This window comes from Gopherus flavomarginatus, chromosome 13 (assembly GCF_025201925.1).
Source record: "Gopherus flavomarginatus isolate rGopFla2 chromosome 13, rGopFla2.mat.asm, whole genome shotgun sequence".
Taxonomy (NCBI): Eukaryota; Metazoa; Chordata; order Testudines; family Testudinidae; genus Gopherus; species Gopherus flavomarginatus.
The window spans coordinates 24919772-24944356 of record NC_066629.1 but is presented as its reverse complement, the minus strand read 5'-3'; the positions used below and the strand labels follow the sequence as shown (position 1 = coordinate 24944356).

The 24585-nt window shown below is 45.7% G+C and overlaps 1 protein-coding gene across 10 annotated transcripts in view; it reads right to left on the bottom strand.

The window, feature by feature from the left end:
* Positions 1-24585, bottom strand: part of NCAM1 (neural cell adhesion molecule 1) — a 238965-nt gene that overhangs the window by 44298 nt on the left and 170082 nt on the right. For all 10 annotated transcript variants that reach the window (XM_050921784.1, XM_050921788.1, XM_050921785.1 and 7 more), the window contains 5 exons: positions 22123-22273; positions 21100-21284; positions 20086-20182; positions 19027-19197; positions 14753-14884 (listed from right to left, as the gene is read on the bottom strand). In XM_050921784.1, the coding sequence (XP_050777741.1) occupies positions 14753-14884; positions 19027-19197; positions 20086-20182; positions 21100-21284; positions 22123-22273 (736 nt within the window). The remainder of the gene's footprint in view (positions 1-14752; positions 14885-19026; positions 19198-20085; positions 20183-21099; positions 21285-22122; positions 22274-24585) is intronic.

Below are 24585 nucleotides of genomic sequence, written 5' to 3'. Positions count from 1 at the left end.
GAATCCTGTGGCACCTTATAGACTAACAGATGTTTTGGAGCATGAGCTTTCGTGGGTGAATACCCACTTCGTCAGATGCATGTCACGTCTGTTACTCTATAAGGTGCGACAGGATTCTTTGCTGCTTTTACAGATCCAGACTAACACAGCTACCCCTCTGACAGTTGTAGAGAAGTTCTAGATTCCCATTGATCTCACCCCATTATTCCTATGGATCGCAGGTGATTGTGATCAGAGGGGTGCAACCACCAGATGAGACACTATTGGGCAGATTTTATGCCCAAAGGAATAAAAATCCAAGTCTCACTGTAAATCAGTGGAGACATGCTTTTAAATCTCTTAGGTGATTTTGAAAATCTCCTCCCATATGCTACACATCCTGCATAAAACAACTCCAAAACATTTGGACTCATCCGAAGTCCATTGCAGTCAATAGCAAAGTGACTCTGGGGGGCTCTGGATAAGACCCCCTGTTCATTTTTCTGTTCTGCCTTTAGGACTAGGGGTGTTAAGTAGCTATTCTGATAATTGGTTGGCCTTTAATTTCACCCAGTCTCTGTTTGAAAAAATGTTAGGGCAATACTTGAACTGCTATTCCAGAAGTAACAGTAATAAAATGATGCCAAGCCTCTGGAATGGCTCGCTGTTGCCAAGGTGGGGTCTTCTTTTTCGGTCTTTGAATACAGCACATTAACATGCTGTAGAAGAGCTTAGCATGGAAGCGAACACCTCTGCTATTTACATAAATGTACTGAATAAACCGATGACAATGAGGCAGTAAGAGGCAGGATTCTGCGTACATCGAAAAAGTTGAACTCCCATTCACGATAAAAAACAGAGGCTTTATCTATATATTTTAAATTCTGGGGGATGAAAAATGTTTGACACAAACTAACATTTTGCATCCTTCATGTAAAACAAGCCGTGTTCCTACTAAGCAACACTAAAAGATTTTGCATTTCTGACAGGAAATTCTATCTCCTAACTGCATCTGAGTTCAGAAATGCGGGAAAGGGCTGCAATGAACCCTTGCTTCCTGCAAGAAAAAAAACAAAACAGCATTAATAGCACTACTTATCACCCCTCCAAAAAAAAACCCAGGGAAACTGTGAGCGGAATGAAAAATACTCCTCTGCCAAATGAAGCAGCTCCCACTTTAAAAGCATTAGAAATTAGAATTCTGTACATTACACACACGAGAAAGATACTGAGAGGAAGAAACTGTTAACTGTGTTCACTGGTGGATAAAAGGAGACTTCATGCTAGATGCAAGACCAAAGACAGGGCTGGTGTATACACAGCATGTTTTTCTCTCTTCTCGCAGCTTTGGACTGAACATCCTCCCAATCTCCCCTAAAAAAGACGTGTGTTTCATGCTTTCAGTATATCTGTTTCATGGCTTCCAACCCACTGCAAATAAACATGGTTTCATCTCAGGCGAACACACACACAAACAGTGTTACTGAAAACCAAAGCAAGCTAGCACATATCTGCCTGAGAATTCAGTGTTTGCAGAATATATAGCTATGTTTTGCTCAATTACCTTGCCCCATCTCCCAGGATTGTATTGCAAATATTTGCCTGGATTGATGTGAAATGCTACAAAGCTCCTGAAGACACAGGTTGTGCAAAATGCATCGGACAGCCCTGTTCAGTGAAGTGGCCTGTGTGTTGCTTACCCTTCTGCCGGACACTATACAATAAAACTATTTGTTTGTTTTTTGTCTACACATCAGCTAATGCCGTTGTGCTTTTCAGCTCTTTTGTTATTCTGCTGAGGTTTGTCACTGCAGTATCTAGGCCCATGAGGAAGAGCAGTCTAGTGGACAGGGCACTGACCTAGAATTCAGGAAACCTGGGCTGGATTTCCAGCTCAGCTAGACACAGATCTTCTGGCAACTGTTTATTCAAGACTGTGCCTCAATTCCCCTCTGTGTAAAATGGGGACAGTATTCCTCTCTTATAGGATCAAATCCATTAATGATTTGGAGGTGCCTGGATACCAGGGTAATGAGCGCCATGTAAGTATCCAGACTGATCCATCGGCAGAATCCCAGTCCTTCTGATGAGGAAGTGCTCCTATCTCCCTGCGCTTCCTTCACCATTCCAATGCAGTATAGATGGGAAGAAAAATCATTCCATGAGCTGCCTCCCTATTGTCTTATTGCAAACAGTCCTTCCCCTGCTGACAGTCTGTCTCCTGGTCTTTGGGCCTTGTGCTGTTCTGGTCTAGCCAATGACTTCAGCATGGCTGTGCAGGGAAAACCACCAAGGTGAGTGATAGTACACAGCTTCCTGAATCTTCCTCTTCATTCTCATCTTCATCACCACCACCACCATCACCACTTCAGTTTTGACTGGATTCCCTTCAAACCCTCTCCAAAAAATGCTTGACAGAAAATGATCCTTTGAGGAGTGAGTGGAAGTGTTCATTAAATGTTAGTTTACACTATTGGATTTTTAAAAACTAAAAATCCCTGTGTTTCTAGTAAACCCTGTGTTTGGAATTTCCAACCAATGCCTGGCATGGGGGGGGGGCATGCTGGGGCCTTATCACCCGCATGCTCACACATCCATTAATGCCAGATTGTTGCTTAAGCCTTAAAAGACATCAAAATAACAAGGCATGTGTTTTGATTGCTGATGATGGAAGATCTACACTTTAACAACCAACACTCAGGACCAAGGGGGAGCAGTTCCCGTCTACTCACTCATCTGCTCTGTGCTTTCGGATCTGGTAGGAGGCTGGGTTGCTATGGAAACACGAAGGATTGGAAAGGTGAAGCATAGCATGAAAATAAAAATTAGGGGTGGGGGGGAGAGGAAGAGGGAGATAAGGAGAAATGAAGCCTAATGAGGAAGAGACAGTCAGGGCTGCACACAATCCATGCCCCATATTTATAAATATTAGACAAAGGTTTCTATGTAAGTTGCGTCATGCTAGGATTCCCCACCCCCACTCCCACTGCAACACCTGAATTCCAGACAAACAAGGGGCTCTTCCCTGTTTTCAGAACCTGTGACTGCAGCTGTGTGTTTCTCAGAGATGGCAGGGGCTCCCACAGACCTTCGCAATGGCTTTGTTTCCAGGGATGCTTGTATCCTCAGAGTTCTGAGCTGAACCAAATCTCAAAGGAGCCAGACAAAGCTGCTGCAGTTTCACATGGTTTCTACCCAAAACAACAATTCTCTGGGATTCTCTGAAACCCAGCTCATGTTCACCCTAAGCTTGGCTCTGGCTAAACCAACATCTTAATTGCCAAGGAACCCACCAGTGCAGGGTGCTGTCTCTGACATTGGCCAATATCTGCTGCTTCAGAGGAAGGTGCAAAAAGACCCCGCAGTGGACAATTAGAAGATAGTCTGCTCCTCCGAGATGGTTCTTCCTCACCCCCACTTGCCCCAAAGAAAAGACTTTCTATCCCTTCTATATTTGTTGTCCCATCCAGTGTGACTGGGTGTTCTCTGCCCAGTCCCTTATGGACTCCCACTGAGCTCCGACTCTCAACAATACCTGTGCCAGTGAGTTCAGGAGCACCACAATGACCTCAGGCAAACCTCCAGCCTTACTTCCCTACTGTACCTAAGTATTGCCATACATATGGCAAGCAGCAGTGGGCTAAAAGGCAGGGCTACACGAACCAGCTCAGTTCTAACGGAACTTGGCCTGCCTTCTGCTGTTTGCGTTATGACCTCCAGGTGCCTTTACACTCCTCTGTGCTGCGTGTTCATACCCTTCCCCTTTCTTTCTTCCAAGCAATGGCCATACTGGGAACCAAGGCAGAATTGAAAGAGGTGAGGTCCTATGGGCAGAGTTCACTTTCACTCTCCAGGAAAAAAAAAAGAACGGCCTTAGAGGAAGCAATAAAGTATTACAGGTGGCATCTTTGAGGGGTGACAGATTCAAAGCCCCTTACAAACATTATGAACAGCACTCATCACTCCACACCAGAGAGGAAAGGCAGAGCGCACAAGCATAAATGCCAGCATCACTCCTGCATGGATTGCTAGCAACAGTGGACCCAGAGCAAAACAAGTCTCCGTTTCCAAATGCCAGAGAGGCCACAGCATGACCCACAGTTGGGAGGGATTTTTTTTTTTTTTTAATCACCACCAAGTAACTTCCTTATCTTTTAAAAAACAGAGGAGCTAATAATCTTCCCCATGGGACACCAGAGCTAGTGCTGCAGGCTGGTGTGTAAGTAGCTACGCCTGGGTTTAATTCCTCCTCCTCTCTCATGCTGGCACTAGTCTTGCTGACCTCAGCCATGAACGAGATGGGAGAGGGGGAGAGACCCCTGTGTGATTCGCAGCCTAAACCTGATGATGCAGATTTAAGAGGATCAAACAGGATAGAAAGAAATTATTTCCTTCTGCAGCCCAAGGAGGCAACTTAGCAGCAGACTTATGGAGACAGTAGCCATTATCTGTTGATCATTTCAGTATTTCCCTTTTTTGGCTAAGACACTAACCTCTCTCTCATAGACTCATAGGTCAGAAGGGACCAATATGATCATCTAGTCTGACCTCCTGCACAAGGCAGGCCACAGAACTCTACCCATCCACTTTTATACAACCCCTAATCCAGGACTGAGTTATTGAAATCCTCAAAACTGCTTTGAAGACCTCAAACTGCAGAGAATCCACCAGCAAGCGACCCATGCCCCACGCTGCAGAGGAAGGCGAAAAACCTCCAGGGCCCCTGCCAATCCGCCCTGGAGGAAAATTCCTTCCCGACCCCAAATATGGCGATCAGCTAAACCCTGAGCATGTGGGCAAGACTCACCAGCCAGTACCCAAGAAGGAATTCTCTGCAGTAACTCAGTTCCCATCCCATCCAACATCTCCCCGCAGACTCTCTCCTCGCTGTTTTGCCAGAATAAGCTCAGGAAACTACCCTTTGACCGCACCAGCAGGCTACCCCCACAAAATGGGAAAGGAATGCAAAATGCTAAGGGCGAAAGGTCCCACTGAAGTCCATGGCAAAACGCCCAATGACTTCACTCTACATCTTTCTATTGACTTCTCTTCCACCATCTAGCTGAAAGATTGAGTACCCATTTGCCTTCCTGCCCATTGCTTAGGAATTCAGCTTGGGCTATCCGCAGTCTCTTTACTGAGAAGGTTTAGTCTTTGTCCATGTAAAAGAACCCATGTTAGGCAGATTGCACCACAGCTGGTGGTGAGACACATGCAGAGCACAGCAAAGCAAAGCAAAGCCAAGGCTCCCTTCATACTCACTGTCTGCGAAATGGGCGGGCGGGGCAACAGGAGTTGCTAAAGAAAGAGAACGGAATGTAAAAGGGGGAAGAAATTCTTGATAAATGCAGCCAAAGGAAGGAAAACAGCGAAGTGTGAAAGGCAGGATCCCTTTGGGGAAAGGATTTTTTGACAAGCCTGTGCATAAGGAGATGAGAATGAAAGACAAAGGTGCCTTCTGTTAAAGGGAAACCGACAGGCTCTGAATCTTGCAAGGCCCGTGTTCCTCAAATGTAAACTAATTTCTCCCCAGTACATCTCCAGTGAACATCACTTACTTCGCTAAGTTGCTCCAGCTGTACGTCATGAGCCCAAACCAACGGCCATGGATTGCAATGGAGATAATGGCCAATGCATCAGGCCTCACGTAAGTGAGAGCAGAATGTGGCCCCTGTAAACGGCGGTAATGGTCAATTCCATTGATAAGAGACAAAGCAGGACAGAAACATGTGTTCCCTTGCACTGGTTTAAGGATGAGGGATGTGACCAAGTGTTATAAGGGAAGCAGAATCCTGAACTTGGGTCTTTGCAGATACAGAGTAGTGAAAACTAGTGTCATCTTTTATTTTGTCTTAAACTGGATTTATTTGTAATCTTTAATCCTTTTACAGGTCAGGGATCATTGAAATGTTGTTCTTTTAAATTAAGGCATAAACACAGGCATTTTAGTTCCCCTTTGAATCCCACCTGCACTGCAGCCAGAAGCTCGAGGGCCTTGAACTGAATCAGCACGTGTGAGGCAAGTACGCAGCTCATATTTGTTTTCAAACAGTTATGAGGGATGCTGCTAAAAATGAGTCTGGGGGGCTCAAGGGTGTACAACCAACAAACCAAACCAGAAACAACCTTCCAGCACCACAATCTGTGAGTGCACTATTACACTATTAACGATTTGGGGGCCCATAGTCCTAAGGTTAGGGAGAAACTGTTTTTCTCACTAATCACCAGAATAAAGCAAACACCTCACTGTCATAAACAGATAGCTAAGGGTTAATGTTCTTTTACCTGTAAAGGGGTAACACCAGTAACCTGAAACACCTGACCAGAGGACCAATCAGGAAACAAGACTTCTTCAAATCTTGGTGGAGGAAAGTTTGTGTGTGAGTTCTTTGTCTTGTGTCTAACCCTCTCGGCTCTGAGAGTGATTTTTCTATCTCCTGGCTTTCTAATCTTTTGTTTCCAAGTTGTAAGTACAAAGATAGTAAGACAATAAGGTTTATATTGTTTTCTTTTGTATTTACATGTGTGTAGTTGCTGGAATGTTTAAATTGTATTCTTTGTTGGATAAGGCTGTTTATTCATTTTTTTCTTTTAAGCAAATGACCCTGTATTTGTCACCTTAATACAGAGAGACCATTTTTATGTATTTTTCTTTCTTTTATAAAGCTTTCTTTTTAAGACCTGTTGGAGTTTTCTTTAGTGGGGACTCCAGGGAATTGAGTCTGCAGCTCACCAGGGAATTGGTGGGAGGAAGAAGTCGGGGGGAAAATCTCTTTGTGTTAGATTTACTAACCTAACTTTGCATACCCTCTGGGTGAGGGGGGAAGTACTTGTGTTTCCAGGACTGGAAACAGGGAGGGTGGAGTCCCTCTGTTTAAATTCACGGAGCTTGCTTCTGTATATCTCTCCAGGAACCCAGGGAGGGAACACCCAGAGGGGGGAAGGGAAATGGTTTATTCCCCTTTGTTGTGAGACTCAAGAAATCTGAGACTGGGGGTCTCCCAGGGAAGGTTTTGGGGAGACCACAGTGCGCCAGGCACAGTATAGATTCCTGGCTGGTGGCAGCTTTACCAGGTCCAAGCTGGTAACTAAGCTTGGAGGTTTTCATGCTAACACCCATATTTTGGACGCTAAGGTCCAGATCTGGGAAAAATGTTATGACACTCACACAATCACAACAGCAGGCATTACAAAACCACATCCTTTAGACATTCAAACAGAAATTCTCAGTAAGAAAACAGAGTTTTGGCTGGTACTAAAATGCAACTCCAGCATTCCTGTCTATAAAGTCTCTTGAAAGAAATCATGCTGTGGCCCCCAGGTCAGACTAGAACCTACTCCTCAAATGGTATGCTAAATCCACCCATATGAGACCTTCCACATTTATTCCTGATGGATTTAGTTCAACAAACCATGAGATTACAGTTAACACAGATTTCTCTGCAGGTAAATGTAGTAATAGTTATTCTTTTTAATTTCCAAAATGTATAGCAAGTATAATCTATAATTAGTCATACAAAAGCAAAATCTTTCTGTTTTAGGGGTTTTCCATGACTATCTACTTTCTCTTTCTTGCTCCCCAGCGATGCAGCAAATTAAGAAGTAACATTCAAGCAATTAAATTCTAAAGTTTATCAACTCAATCACTGAGGACAAATTTAGTGACAAATCTTAACAATACTGGCTCTCCAATCTTTATTCCCCTTACTCTCTGCAAACTGCAATCAGTATCTTCTTAATCAAGCAGATTGTCTGTTTTCCATCTGGCAACATTTTGATAGTGGATACTTTTTTAAAAAGTGGGAAATTGCTTGCTGTGTTTAGATAGTTTCGGGGATCGAGCGGGGGATGGGAAGGGGGCTTGTTGATTAATGGTATCACAGTACAGGTCCTGATCACTGATGCTTTCTGTAACAGAATGCACCTAATTTGGTGGCTAAATATTTTCAATTTTAGACATCCGGCCTTGGCCAGCTTTGTTCTTACATGCCCTGTTAATGCTCTACTATTTTAATGTATTAATGCAAACTTCACACAGTAGACACCTGTCAAGAAGGGCACCTTGCTGTCTAAGAACATGTCTCATTTATCAGCATGTCCCCCTTTATTCTAAGGCACAATAATCAACTTTTCCTGATGTGATGTGTTAATACAGGGTGCATTAGCGCCAAGATGGGAGCTTCCAACCTACTGGGAACAGAGGCGTCAAATAAAATTTTGGATGGCGTCTAATGGCCAAGCTCACATTTGATTCCTTGAAAATTCCATAGCTCACAGGACTGTCCTGTAAGAGATCTGACCAGGGCCTTTCAGGTCTGTCGCACACAGAGCTGCAGCTCTCACTCCGAGTTCAAGAGGTATATACTAGATAAATGAAAAAAGGATGGCATAGTAATAGCTTGGAGGCTTGAACACCTTGGACAGTCCCCAATCTCACTGATGTCCATGAACTGGGGGATCAATCTTTTTGAATAGGTTGGAATTGACTACAGTAAACAGCTTTGCTTTGTATGTTTTAGTAATCCTGATGATCCTTGCAACCTGGTCAAGAATGCCCATAGGGTACTGCTGCTTTATGAGATGTCCCACATGGAGTGTGATGGTGTTAGTTGCCAAGGGAGTCAGGGTGGCATCTGCAATAACTATGTAATAATCTGCACCCACCCTCTTTGTTCACCGGCTCTTCTTAGGGGGTGTATTCATGTAACATTATGGTGCTTCCTCCACAATTCACTCGAAAAAGTTCTTAGAATATCAGTGGTGGTCTAAGATGTCAAACATGATGTATTATAGGTGCAAAGCCTCTCCTTGAGACAGCTCTCTGCTCATCAGGCCTACATAGCTGCCCGGCTCATAAACTTGTACTTGGCTGGAAGTTCTTCATACGTCCCAGCCGCAACGATCAGCTAAAAGTGGTTTGCTTTGTTCTTTAATTCTTTAAACTCATTCATTTAAGACATGCTTGAAGACATCAACATTATTGCTACGCTGCCCCTCAAACCACAAGCCGTTTAAAGTGCTACCGTCTCACTTTTTTCATGGTTAACTTGGGCTGGCTGACTCACTGCAGCATATTTGGAGAGGTGTCACCACCAAAATATTTTCATAACCCCAGGACAAAATAGTGACAAACTTAAACATGTTTTGTTATTCTATCCACATGTTTGCTCCTGGAGTTTAAAAATATGCTCTAAATTTAGCATCAATTACATTTTCAGTGGCTTTCAAAGAATAAACCGAGATGCTGATGCTGATTTGAAGCATTCTGTCTTTCCTTCTGCAAACTTATCTAAATGGCAAAAGGGGCACTTGGGACTAAGAGCATTGGCTACTATTCCTGGGGCACCTTCAGAACAGCAGATATTGAAACAGAACTGGGCTTAACCAGAACATTTTCTGTTCCTCTTCCAGCTGAGTAGCAATGTAAGAACCGTCCAGAAACTGGTGATCTTTAACTTGAATTAACTTATTTATCAGGATTGAGAGACAAAATATAATGTATTTGTCAGGAGTAAGACATTCTTCGTTATCTGCTTTAAATTTAAGAAATGTATGCAAACCTGAAAATCAGTATCATCATGCAAATCAGTTACACAATCTCCTTAAAAAATAAGTCACTAGGGTGCTTATAGCATTCTTTTCGCAGGACTCACTTTCTGTCTGAAAAACTGCTGCATGAAAAGTAGCCATTGCTTCCTGCCTTCCTACTGAGGGCCAGATTCTGATATCTTTACTCATGTGGAAGACCATCTTTACTCCACAAGTGGTTCCACTGATGTCAGGACTATTCTATCCTAATCTTTTTAAGTTCTTGTGCAGCTCTCCTTCACTGATCACTAGCTTCCGCTGGTGAGAGAGACAAGCTTCCGAGCTTACACAGCTCTTCATTGAGTGTTTCTCTCACCAACAGAAGCTGATTCAACAAAAAGATATTCCCTCACCTACCCTGTCTCTCTAATATCCTGGGATCAACAAGGCTACAACAATGGTCACGTAGGCATTTCTGAAAATTTTACTCACTGTGACTAGCATTTGTCACGTGTGGTTCTATTTTTCTCATTTCCTGTCACCAGGAGAAATTGTGCGGAGGTTTCAAAAAATGGTGTAATTAAATATTTTAGGTACCCCAAGCTATGTGTTTTTATTAGCACGGACAAGGCTGATGAAGACAACTCATGGAACAAAGTCCTATTTAGCATGTGTAAAAGCATGAGATTGTAGCCCTCAGCATCAATCTCAGACTCCTTTCTGCTACTCCTTCTACAATGCTGAGTCCCCAGCCCAAGACCCAAAGAAGCAGCACTGTGCCACGTTTTCCAAGGAACCTCAGTGCATCACATACATCCAGCAGCATTCCTTTGGCTTCCCTTTGCCAAAATATTCCCAAGTAATTTAGAAGAGTAAAGCTGGTGTGAAATTCCATCCCAAAACCTTGCTGACTCCCTGCTGTGCGACTATGAAATCCCAGAGGGTCTTTCCTGGTCTATAAAAGCAGCAAAGAGTCTTGTGGCACCTTATAGACTAAACAGACATTTTGGAAAATCCTGATCTGATCTTCCATCAGTTGCATGAACAAATCAAACCATTTCAAAAGCCCCTGAGGTAATACAATACGCTGTATTCTTATGGAGCCGCCTTCATGCACACATTCACAGAGAACATCAGAGTCTCTTGTAAGTTGGAGGAAAGGAAAGGAAAGTTGCAAAGAGATTGAAAGATGGAGGAGTATAAGAGGCAGAGACTGGGCTTTGGACAACTAGGGTGGTGCCAGTGAGTGGAGTGCCACTGTCAAGGGAGATGTGTCAGGGAGGAGGCTGAGGTGGAAGCAGCTATTCAGAGGCAGGAGAAGCTGGCTGAGGCAAGGCCGTGATACATCTTGAAAACCAGGAGGGCAACTCTGAGCTTGATTCAGAGCTAGGTGGGATGGCAGAGAAGGGGATGGGAGCAGGTAGGAAAAGAGTGAAAAGGAAACAGTATTGCAATAATGATGCTCCAATCCCTCAGAGCTCTTCTGCTAAGCGAGCTTGTCCAATGTCTGCTCTAACTTCCTCAGCTCCCTAGAGGCACTGGGCCCTTCACAGCCTGATCTTCATTCCTTATCAAGGTCCTGATTCTGCCACCTGATTCAAGTGGCATCTGGTGCTTACCCAGAGTGGTCGCAATGGACACAGTGGGGTGGCCTGCGAGTACATGCTGCTCACAATCAAGGTGGCAGAGTTTGGTCCTAATGTTAGAGCATGTTAAATCACTATTCTGGTTAGATTTTGTGCACTTTCAGGTGCTCGATCCCCACAACAGATTCCAGCCATTCTGTCTACATAATCACAGGACAGATCACTGTGTCCAGCCTGCCTTACCTACTCTCTATAAAGTTGCACTATGGGGAGGCTCTGTGGTCATCCATCATCAATTCCATTGGTTTTTCTACAATGACCTACAGGAGAACCCGACAGCTGTCCTGACCAAGCCTCTGACATAATTTATCCCCCTCTCTCATCACTCTATGCTTTGCTCCTTCTTTCACACTATTCCCCCACATGGAACAACCTCCACGAATCATTTTACATCTCCTCCTCACACCTGGTCTCCAATCACCATCTCCTCTAGCTTCATCTGCTCCAACAATCACATTGCAAGAGATAGTTGGTGCACTTGTTCACATTAAGCTGTGAAAACTCCAGTGAGCAGGAGTATGTCTCAGCCTGTATCAGCTGACATGCCAGGGCACCGGCAGCTCTGTCCCATCAAACAGGAGAAGACACATTTTGGTCCGGAAAACCAATTTCTAGATGACGGCTCCATATTTTAAGTGCAAATGCCATATTACAGGTGTGATTTAACTCTGCTGTTGTAAGAGCCATAGAATTGCCACCAGATGATGTGCATGTGGCTTGGCAGCCATATCTGGAGCTATGACTATCCTTTTTTGCTGCATAATTCAGTCCCTTTCCCCCCTCTCTTTATGGCATTCATCATCATAGAGCTTAAGTGCCTGTGTCTTTATCTCCCCAGCATATCACTGCTGTTGTCCAATTCAGAACACACTGCCAAACCGATTGCTAGATGGCTATAATACTGTGATTAACTTTATATGAGGTATACATTACTTCTGCTAAAATTATAGGTTCCAAACAATGTAGGCAGAATACTGCACACATGTCCAGGAATCACAATAGGTAAGACATTTCTTCCCATTGACCTTATCCTATTTGTAATTGGTACAATCTCAAATTCTATCAGCCACCTCTATACACATCTATCTATCTATCTATCTATCTATCTATCTATCTATCTATCTATCTATCTGTTAGTCAACCCACTGATCTATCTAGTGATCTACCCAAACTTTGATTTTCCTATAGAACCACAGTATTTCACCACCAATAGCTCAAGAATCCTATGGGTAAAATCCCGGTCCTACTGAAGTCAACAGCCAATCTCTTAACTTCAGTGAAGCCAGAATTACACAACATATATCTGCTGATACACTTTTCGGGAGCTGTAATGTCTTCTGGCAAGTTTCTGAGAACACAAACATGGTGGTAACAGCCCAGTAAAGGCTGCCACTAGAATTTTGGCCACAGGCTCAGCTCACCAGAAGGGAGTACGTCATAATACAGAAACCAGCTGCTACTGCAATTCTCTCTGAGCTGAAGTGGCATCTCCTCACTGCCATGCTGTTAATCTGAAAGGCAGGAATAACTATGGAATATGTGATGGACGCTTTTTGACTAAGCCTGGATGACAAACCAAAGTGTTCTAAATAAACAAACCCATCAAACCCATCATTAATTTTCTGCAGTTAATTTTGGATTTTTGCCGGTGGAAAAGGAGATATATCTGTTCACTGAAGGGAAAGTGGCTGTAATCCATTTAAATGCTGGAGGACTGTAAGTGCTACTAAGAATATAGCTTGTTAAAAGGAGGGGGGAAATTGTGAACATTTTCTCAAAATTTTTCCCCTTTTACTTCCAAATTTCGAAAAAATGCAGAATTTTTGAAAATTTCTGAGTTGGCAAAAAAACAAAAAAAAATCTTCTTAAATGTTGAAGCTCTTTGCTGTTTGTTTTTCTGAATGTCTAAAGTTCATGAAAACTTGAAAAATTTTAATGAGTGCTAACCTAGAAATATTCTGCTACTCCACACCGCAACTGCTGATCCAGCAGTGCCCCTACCTTTAGAAAAAATCCTTGCAAGTGGCAAACCTTTGATATTGCATGCTGTACAACAGGGAAAAGGCCTCTGAGCTCAGTTCAACAGAGAGTCACATTACGCACAGCAGAATGGCTACTCTAGGGTCAGTGTTATTAGGAGATGCCTAGTACCGGCTACTTTTTTCTAAGGACAAGGAGAGGGAGAAAAAACTACAATAAATGCTAGAGCTAGGGCATGTTAGGGGAGCATTCCAGGGATGGCTAGAAAGAAAGAGAGATGCAGAGAGGCACTTACATGAACAAGGAACACCTGCGATTTTCCATAGATGGAACACAGACAAAAAGAAAAGAAATACACCCAAAAACAAAAATGTCAAAGAGATGAAGAGAGGCGATAGAGACCATGGAGCTGGAAATTCAAAACAACAGGTGCTGTACTCAATGGAGAGGGGTCAGACAAGGGGATTACTGCAACTAGGTGAGAAGTAATACGCGATTTGGCTTGTCATATGGGAGTAGGTTCTCTTGGAACACGATGCTTGCACCATTCTAAACAAGCTGCCCTGTTCAGTGCTGCTGGGCTTGATAGCCAGGGTGATCAGGAGTGTGGCTACCTGTGGGACTGTGCAAAACTCTGAGGGGCTCCAGAATGAACAGAGGCAGTGTGCTAGAGCATCACGGAGGAGACAGCTCTGAACTCATGACAGCGCCTGCAAAGCGTCGTTAGCTTGAGCAGAGCCAGGAGAGCAGGAGATGCATGTGGACATGTTCAGGTGCACCCTTGTGAAGGGGGTGAACACCACATCAAACACCATGCGGGAGTGTGGCAGGAATGCACAAGGAGTCAACTCGGACTGACCGAGGATCTTAAGTCCTTGGCTGAGATAAGATACAAGAGAGTGAGGGGCTCCATATAAAGCAAACATCAGCTCTTCCCTTCTGGCTCCAGTATGCTGCTTCATGCACATGGAATGTCATTATTTTCTCTTTTTCCCAGCTGGCGGAATTCACACTCCATCCCCCCTCCAAAAATCAAACCTGATTTTGGCTCCAGGGCTTTTTGCTCATGATTGAGGTGGGGAGGGGAGGCCCCAGGCTGCAGAGAAGCATCCCACTGACAGATGGAGATGATTCAGGGCAAGGTGGGTGAACATTTTAACAGAGCAAAGAGCAGCGCATTGAAATAACCTTTCCTCCCTCCTGTAGTTTCAAACTCATTCTCATGGCAGCTTCTCTGACATCCACCCGATTCCTCCCCTAGCCACCAAGCAACGAAAAAAACCCTGTAGCTTCAATTGGGAGACCCAGCCCTTCTCAATGGGCTGCTTGCTTGTATTATAAAAATGCCATCAGACTGCCTGCTGCCCAAGTCTCCCGGAGAGTAGAACATTTGTTGCAGCCATAGGGGTGTAGCCCAATACAAAATCCCACCCTTGGAAGAGGGAAAATATTAATGATGGAATCCAGCAAAATCATAAAAGCTCACTAGACTTTGCAAAGGGTGCACCGAGACCTGCAAGAGAAAGAGGCACTGCCCACGCACAGCAGGGATCCCCTGGGGAAAGCCAGGGAGAGAACCCAAGAGGCAAAGGGAGGGGGAAGGGTTGATGTTTACTTACGAACTGGCTGGGTCTTGAACTGAGACACCGCACTGATCTCTCCCAGGCCCTTGCCGTTGATGGCTGACAGTCTGATGGCATAGGCTGTCTCTGGCTTCAGGCCCATGATGGTGATAATGCCCTCCATGTTTGCTGTTGCAGAAACGAGAGGGCGGGGGGAGAAAGGGAAGAGTGGGGTTTGAACAGACAGTCAGTACAAGCCCATTTTCGTACTCTGTAATGCCAGGCGCGCACACGTAGCGTGGGCTGTGCCTGGCCCTGCATGAAAGACCCAGGAACAAAGCCACCCTCTTTTGTGGATAGTTTAGTGCAAAGACTGCAGGGCTAGTATTGCCACATGCACCTTTCAAAGGAGACGGGATGAGGTGAGGCCCAGAGCAGGCACCAAGGGGAGCAACCGCTGCACCTGTCATTTACTGGGGCTCTCCGAGAAGTGATCCTACATACCCCAATGTGGGACTGTGGCTGCAGAGTGCACTGAGCCCAGTGCTGCTCAGCTGCTGGAAAGTGGCTCCCCAAACATTTCACAGAGACAGTCCATCAGCAACCAAAGCAAGGCAAGCCAGAGGGATTGGGAAAGCAGATGTGACATTTAACCACACTGCAAAATAAAGCCACCGCTGTCCCCCCAGACAGAACAAGGGGTCTGCACAGCATGGGGGCATGTGACATCTCTAGGGCATTGGCTTCCAAGAACCAGGCACACTCCAGGATCCTACGTGTTCTCATCTACCCCTTTAGCCCCTCTTGCATCCATGTGCAGCGCTCAAGGTCTGACATCTGGGCTTGTAAACGGTGCAAGTCACTGAGAAAGAACCAACATGTGCCCCTGCAGTGAGAACTGGAGCTTTGTTCCTGCATGCTGCGGAGCATACATACGCAGGGGAGGCTGCTCTGTCAAGGCAGCCACAGTGCATCTCTGCTCAGCAGAAAAGAATAAACGTGATGTGCTGGATGGGTGAGCCAGCAGAGGGAGGATCCCGGCAATGGAAAAGCTCTGGGAAAAATCGCTGCTTTCCACCTGAATGGCTCACTGCTCCACGTGCACTCAGGGTTTGTACTTCATATTGTTTGTGGGCCATTGCTTGCCATATGCAAGGCAGAATGTCTCACTCCCCTTACAAACCTCCTAAGATTCTGGTTGCAGGGTCTAGGCTGCGTCTGGTCCTATCATACCACTTAGTACTCAGTACCAGCAGGGAAAAGCAGTGCCTCAAGGGGAAACCAGACCCCACAGAGCACTGTCACGTGCTGGACTCTTTAGAAGTCGGGGCCAAGAAAACAATTTGCCATTTGTCTACAGTATCATGAGACCCTCGGTTTAAGCTTTGCAGGCTGGTGATACTAGAGGTTCTGCAGCTAACATAGAGGTTTTACATATCATCTAACTCCTAACACACCTCAAAGGTTGACAAGAATCATTTTGGATTCCTTGCCTTGCCCCAGATATCACAGCCTCTGCATGACCCTGAGCCATCACCTTGGGGAGAGATTTCCCTTCTTCCTGACACAGCACAATTTAAAAGCAGAAATCCTGGAGGCGCAGGCAATCGGTGCGAGAGAAGCAGTACAGCTATCTGTCTGCTCAACTCCTATCAAACTGACTGAGAACCAAGCCTCCGGCAAGAGAAGAGGCTGCAACTCTCCCTTAGGAATCAAGCTGTGAGGCTCAGACATAGCTTAAGGAGAGAGGTGGGCGCAGGGACTAAGTGAGGTTTTTATTGTCTGAACTAAAGAAAATCTATTTCCACTTCACAGAAAGGAAGGAAGGAATGGAGAAACCAAAAATGATTCTAGATATGGCGATGCGATTCCGGGGGGGGGGGGGGGGGCAAGGACCCTACAGTTCTATGGGAATACAAATAATAATACATATGGGACGGGTGGTAGAATTCTCTGGAACAAGATTCTCCCTCCATCAGTCCCATCAGTGCCAAACCGCCTTGGTTTACTGGACTCCGGGGGCACTATAAGGTGTATAGATTTGCACAGACAGTCGCCATGCTTCAGGATTTGATGGGAGTTAGACCTCTTGGGGAGAAGGGAATTTGGATTCTGCTGGCTGGTCGCTCTCTGTAGTTTATGGCAGCGCTGTACAGAGTGTCTTGGGCAGGAGTTACAAACTCAATATATATAAATGAAACCATTATGCAGATTAATGGGGCAGTTTCATCTGGGTCCTGTGTGCAGAGCTGGTCACCCCATCTTGAACAGGGTATTTAAGATTCTTTAAGTTTTCACTGAAAAATTCCCAGGTTTTACAAAGGTATTATTTAGTGTTTACTGATTTTCACCAAATACATGAAAACACTGATTATGTAAAGAAAATGCAGTACACTATGCTAGGAAGACATGTTTGTCAATAAGTTAGTCTAAGTGTAAATGTGAGGCTGTCTGTTAAAGGAAGGCAATACAGTGGCAGATAAATATACACGTGCATCCATATGTGTACGTATTGTTAATATACAGTTCATTAAATAAACCACAGCATTAAACTGCTTTTATGTTCAATACTTTATTTTTCTCTATTAGTTGCTTTTATTCTGTTTTCCAGTCCCCCAATATTAAATGTGATATTGACTCAGAAAAACGTAACACTATTTGTTTTGCACTGATTTTCATTCATTTTTTAAATTTTGGTAGTAACACTTAAATTCCTGGGAAATTTTAAACAAAATAAATACTGACAATGAAGGGCCTTGAGGATATTGCAGAACTAGAGAGGGTACAGAGAATGACAATGAGAATGACTTGGGGCCTTGGAGGCTGAAAGGACTATGACTATTTACCTTAGAAAGGAGACGAAGAAGAAGGGACTTGATAAAATTAAATAAAATAATGACTGGTCTAGGCGGGACAGACCAGGAACTTCTGTTCTCCTTGTTGTTTCACAACACAAGAACAAGGAGATGTTCAATGAAATTAAAAGATAGCAAACTCAAAACTGAATAAAGGAAATATTTTTTCGCAAGTGACTGGACTGTGGAATTCACTGCTACAGGATGTCATTGAGGAAGAGAACTGTGCAAGATTTGAAAAGAGATTATACATTTGTATGCAAGGCCGACAAGGGGCGCGGGGGGAAGCAGGTATAAATTACTGGGCCTTGTCGGTCTAGAAGGGGGCCCGGGGCCTGGCTTCGTTGGCCCTGTTTAGCCGGTCCATCCTTGCTGGGGGGGGCCTGAAAATTTTTTTTCACTAGGGCGTGAACCTGCACTTGGCGGCCCTCTTTGTATGGAGAAAAAGAATATCCTGCTATAATAGTTAACATTAACAAAAAACTTTGGGAGGGATATTAAACTTCATGCTTTAGGTCTTAATCCGATTATTCGGTATTAGAGATTAGGGTGAGTCCTTCACAGGCATGCAGGCTACCCTCATCCACCCACCATGGGGTTCCCACACTTTCCTCAGAAACAAGTGGCACTGGCCACTGTTAGGGAAAGGGCACTGGGTTAATTGGAACATGGTGATTCCTATATTCCCAAATAATGTGTTCGAATGAACAATATTTTAGTGCTGAGCCTGCCCATGGAATATCCCCGACAGATGACCTGGAAGGTCCATTAAAAATGTTAACGCAGGAGTTCATGGCGATGCTTAAAAGGGAGGCTTCTCCTTAACAACCACCAGGTATATAGATTGTTTTATGTCTAATGAGTCTCTCTCTCAGCCCAGATTCATCCTTCCTATGAAGCACGGTGGCACCTTCCTCTTAAATGAGTTTATTACAAACCAGTCTGATGACCCTTTGACCCAGGGAAAACTGGATCTGGAATCCAACTGGGTTTGGCCTTAAATGAAAAGATCAGGAGAGCACAATACTATTTCTGTTGCTTAGCACCCGGTTACTTAGACTGCAAGCTCTCTGAGGCACGAACTGTCTTTTCACATGGGAACAGCAACTAGCACAATGGGGACTGATCCCTGATTGAGAAATCCAGGTGCTACCGCACTACAGATAAATACATACATAATAACAACAGGTCTAGAGTCTTTGTTGACGCTATTGTTTTCAGATCCTGTAAGTAGTGGGGCTCTGCACAGCTGAATGGCAGGAACAGAGCACACAGAAGGGGAGCTTGAAGGCATACACTCCATACCAGTGGGAGTGATTTTAGTACCACCACCAGCTGACCAGGGTGTGGATTCCATTTCGGGAATCCCAAAGAGCCTAGAATGGATGCTGAAGTTAGAGGGGGGAACTATCACACTCCAAAAACAAGAAGATACTCTTGAGATGCTAAGAGGGACAATGTTTTTTTGCACCCTACCTTCTTTGGCATCATACCACCTGGAATGCCAATCCTCCTCGCCCAGTGCTCTCCATTCCGCCTTGTACTTGAGGATGGGCACCCCACCGGAGGCCTCCGGCTCATCGAACACCACCTGGGCAGTGCTGGAGTAAGGCTCCACTCTGTCAATGGAAGGAGAGGACGGAGTATCTGGGAGAGGAAGGGAAATAATAAGCAGTGATGTGGAGAGGGCAGGCAGCAAATGTCTATACAGCCTGTGCCCCTGGAGAGAAAGTGTCTGTGGCAATCCCAGAAACGTCTGCTTGCATTCTGCCTTGTGCTTAGGCCCACAGGTGGGACCCTGTCCTCACCCAAGCTTGCTACAGGGGCTCTTAGGAGGCGAATACGCTCTCTGTGAATTGTGGAGTTTTCATTTCCTCCCTCCAATCAGGGACAAGAGACTCGCAGCATTTCCCTTCTGGTCTCTTATTTACTCTGATGAATAAATGCAGCCTGCACCTGGCTATGCATGCGCCCTAGAGACCATCCTGCTGCTTCAGGCCTTCCTCACAGAACATTTGAATGCACAGCTAGATAATTCCTAACTGTTTCCATGGCAACCGGGTGAATTAATTATTGAGGGCACCCTGAGTTCAGGATAGTGGAGCCCCTCCCAGCCTGTCTGGTTACCAAGGCAGGTGGAGAAGCCTGACTAGCTAGCATGGGCTGCTCTGGGATTTCTGTGTGGCAGCAGGATGTTTTACGGAGGATAGTTCACTAGCTCCAGCCCATACACACAGTGCTGCTATTACAAGCCAAAGAGCGAGATTCTGTCACAGCACAAGTGGGTACTGTAGGTGCATAAAGGTCTACTCAGGCAAAAAGCAGCCACCTCCAAAAATGGGGCAGGAGACAAAATTCCTGGGATCCACACCACCTTCAAACTTTCAAGCTACAACTGGCTGCTCTGATGCCCCCCAAGGGGGACACCTGGAGTCGGGAAAGGCTTTCCCTTCGTCACACCAGTGCAATGACTTCCTGTGCATCCCACCAGCCCCCTGCCTGTCAGTGGATCACGGGGCTGTGTGGGACACTCACCTGCTTGCACAAGGATGAATTCGGAGGATTCCTGGCCGATGCGATTCACTGCGGTGCAGTTATAGTTCCCAAAGTCATTCTCAGAATCCGGGGTCACCTGGATGTTTAGGGATGGGGAGGGGGGTGTTTAAGGATGCGCCCAGATCTCAAAGCCCAACTTCCCCAATCCCCGTTGGGTTTTACGAAAGGAGGAGATACCAAGGTACCATAAAATATATCAGCGCATCAGAGACAAGTGCAGGTTGCCCAGGGGCCTTGTGGTGATGGGTGAAAAGCTGAAGACAAGGCTTTGCCTAAGCTCCACAGGCTGCTCAATTTACAGGGGCCTCTTTAGCCTCCTGCCCTGTTATCTCCTCCTCTCCTGCACCCTCTCTCCTTTAATCAAACAGCACAATGACGCACACATGTACCACAGTGAGGGAGGAGAGACTGTACATCTCTGGAGACACCTGATATCATCTCGAGATATAGAGCAAGGGCTCTTCCTAGGGCTCTGTGAAGCACTCAACGTAACGGGGCCTCAGTCCTGATTGAATCCTTTGGGAACTACCATGATAGACACAATAAATGAATAACAATCCAGTGACATTTGTAACTTGGGTGCTTCCTCCTGATTCCCTGCCCCGCCTACAACGACGCATCGCTCTCTCGTGTTCCCTCTTGTCCAACAGTTAGACTGCAACTTGTTCAGGTCATGGAACGGGCCTCTTACTGGTCTGCAGCCCAGCACGTTTCTGACCATTAACTAGCAATCCATTCTTCAGCCCTTGATTGGAATGGTCCTGTCTCCTAGCCCAGGGTGTGCCATCTCTGCTCCTGCCACAGGCCAGGCCATAGCTTCTTGTCATTAGAGGCTGGAAATGCTTCTTTCCTGTTTACAGACGGGGCAGCAACGGACCACACCGAGTGACGGAGGCCTCCCACCAGGGCTCTCAGTGCCATAAACAAACATTAATCTATAACCCATGAAGGCTGCACATTCATATCCCCTCCCCCAGAGCCCCCTTTCCTCACCTCCAGGTAACTGGCTGATGGAGTGTTGTGGATCTTGATGTTACTGTAATTGGAGCTTGGAAGCAGCTGTCCATCCCGGAACCAGGAGATGACAGCACTGGGATAAGCAAACACCTCGCACGTGATGTTCACTTTATTCCCCTCCCAGGTGTAGACTGCCACAGGGCCCTGCAGCTTGGGGGCATCTGGGAACAAAGACAGCATCACTTGAGGCAACTGGAGCCATAAATGTCCCCCTGCACCAGCCCAGTCCCCCTGCCTAGAGTGAGGGCTCTGTACTACCACAGGAAATCCAGGTCTGGTGTCCTGACTGCCACTCCCTGGCAGGAGAAAGGAGTTGGGGCTGGCAAGTGCTGGGAATGCTAAACTCCTGAGGCTGAGGCTAAGCAGACAGTGCATTCACTATGTGTCCAGGGGACAGCGTGTGCCTCCTGCCACTCACCCACGGGCACATGGCCTGTGGCTGCTCAAACAGCACCAGGGGGTGCTCTACCAAAGGGGATGACACCGTGAGTGGAGGATGTTGAGCAAAGGGCTCCTCAAGTCCTGCCAGGCCTCGGTTAGGCCAAAAACAGAGTTGGGGGAAGGTTTGAGCAGCAGCTGCCCTGCTGTACCAAGTCAGCGCAAGAGGACTGAGGAGGAACTAGCTTCCTAGCTCTACTTTCAAGAGGCACAAACCTGGCCCACATCACCAGATGGTGTAAACTGATGCAGCTCAGGACCTGCACTGGAGTGGTGCTGATTTACACCAGCTGAGGACGCAGGGCCCTGCATTTGTGCACAAAGAATGCTTTATTGACTCTGATTTATTTGTCTTCCCAAAAGGCAATATGACTGGCTCTTTACCCTAGAAACTGATTCTGGACTGCACTGACTCCCATGGCCTTTGTTGAAACAGAACACGGCTCACTGCCATCTAACAGGCATCAGCCTCGGGACAGCATGTCCTGCGGCCACCTGAGCCACGCCTTAGGGTATCACTACTGCCCCCTTTGCAGACGAGAGCCCATTGCCCGTACTTACATTGCACTTCAAGGTACATGGCTTGGGAGTCTTGCCCGATGGTGTTGCTGGCCGTGCACACATATTCTCCAGCGTCCGTGTACTGAATGTCCTTGAGTGTCAGGGAGGACACTCGGGCATGGCTGCGCACCATTATGCGCCCATCCAGGGTCTAGCAGGAAAGGAAGACAGACTGAGTGATGGGGCACTGAGCTGCTTAGGACACACAGAGTACCAGGTTTTAATACAGTTCTATTCCCCCCGCCCCCTTAGCCCCCAATGCTCAGTAACTTAGAAGCAATCACTAGCAAGCAGCCTAGAACTGCATAGGAGTGAAACTGACAAAAGCAGCAGTATTACTCCTTGCTGTAGGGCTGAACACAGCAATTCCAGAGCCCCAAGGAAGAGGGAGAGGAGTTATTTTCCCATCCTGGCACATGTCAAAAGATATCTGGCTAAGGAAGGTGGGGTCTCCATTTGAGATGTGCCCAAGCCATGCTCCTTGTGTTCAGAGTTACAATGCAAGGCTTGATGGATACTAGCTAAGGGATTTCCCACTTACTGCTCTCTCGTAGACACCTGCTCGGACTAGGTCAGTTTCCAATAGACCTGAACACTCAGATCGCAGGTTTGACTCTCCTCTCAGTTGTATCTGTTTTACGCTGGAGTGACTCTGCTGATTTCAGTGGAGTCATTCCCAATTCACACCCAGTGTAAGTGAGCACAGAACCAGGACCCTGAGTTTGAATCAGAGGCCACAAAGTGTGAAAATTCAGTGCTCCTGTCTGAACATGGGTCTGACCAGCGCAAGACTTGGAAACAGGGTGGGAAAATATAAGACCCTTCGAATAGCCTTGCTTGAAGTTTTCGTAGGGTCTGTGAATTTAAGCAAGTTCTGTAATAAGGTGATTGGCTCCAAGCTGATTTCGGAATTGCTCCTATATGCAGGGTGTGAATGTATGTATGTCAAACAGTGTACAGATATGGAGCATTCATCCAGGTTACAAGGCGTTCAAAGAGATTACAACCGTCTGTCAGAATCACCTTGTTCCTTCACAACTGTAATGTTGCAACTCCCAACATCCCTGAACCGTAAGAATGAATCTTTCAAGACAGGCTCTCCCAACCCATATAACCATAGAACTTTATCACCTTTCCCTGTTCCTTTTGCCTTACCCACTACTCCAGTTTAAGCTCTTTGAAACACAGACAACATCTACTTGTCTGTGAAGTGCCTAATACGCTATTGGACGCTACCCATCGGTAAGCTGCATGCCCTTGTGGCTGTGTGTGCAACTGCATGTTGTGATTACAATCGTCAGTGCTTCAAACTTCCAGCTAACCAGGCTTACAGTCGCAAACCCCACAGAAACGCTGAGCTTTAGCAGAGAGCTCTGTTCAGATCTTGGGTGCACAGCTCTCCTGGGTCTAAGATATCTTTTTGTTTAGTGGTTGAAGCCTGGGAAAAGCTTGAGGGTCAAAGAGGTAACAATTATAAGTAAAGATGATGGTCCAGCTCTTACCAAGGTGTGCTAAAAAGACATGCCCAGCTGTTTCTATCTCTATCTGAATCTATTACCTCAGCACATTTTTGTTCTTTAATCCTTTCCTATCTAGAAGCAGAGAATTGATACCCATTGATAAAATACGGAAGCAATTCTGCATTTGTCTCTCCTGTTCCCCCGATCCAAGTAAGTTTGCTGCAAGCTTGACGAAACCAGGCCAAGGCCACATGCAAACAAGTTTTCCCTCTCTCCCTGGCACAGTCTCTAGGACACGGAGACACAGAACTCTATTTCATGCATGCATGGGACACTGTGCCAGTCTGGATCACTATATTTGGTAGCTTTGCAGGAGCTGTGAAAGACTTCCTAATGAGGCATTAGTCTATCGCTCTATGTTTCTCATGTGAAACCATATGTTTTGTCTTTGTTCACAGATGTCAGACCAACGGTACATCTAACCCAGTATCTTGCTGTCCAACAGTGACTGGTGCCAGATGCATCAGAGGCAATGAACAGAACAGGACAATTATGAAGTGATCCATCCCGTCGTCCAGTTCCTGCTCCTGGCAGTTGGAGGTTTAGGGACACCCAAAGCACGGGGCTACATCCCTCACCATCCTGGCTAATAGCCATTAATGCACCTATCCTCCATGAACTTATCTAATTCTTTTATGAACTCCATTATACTTTTGGCCTTCACAACATCCCCCGGCAACAAGTTCCACAGGTTGACAGTGTGTTGTGTGAAGAAGTACCTCCTTCTGTTTGTTTTAAACCTGCTGCCTATTAATTAAATTGAGTGACACCAGGTTCTTGTGTTATGTGAAGAGGTAACTTCTTCACTTTCATCACATCAATCATGATTTTATAGACCTCGATCATATACCCTTAGCCATCTCTTCTCTAAACTGAACAGTCCCAGTCCTTTTAATCTCTCCTCACATGGAAGTTGTTCCATATCCCTAACAATTTTTGTTGC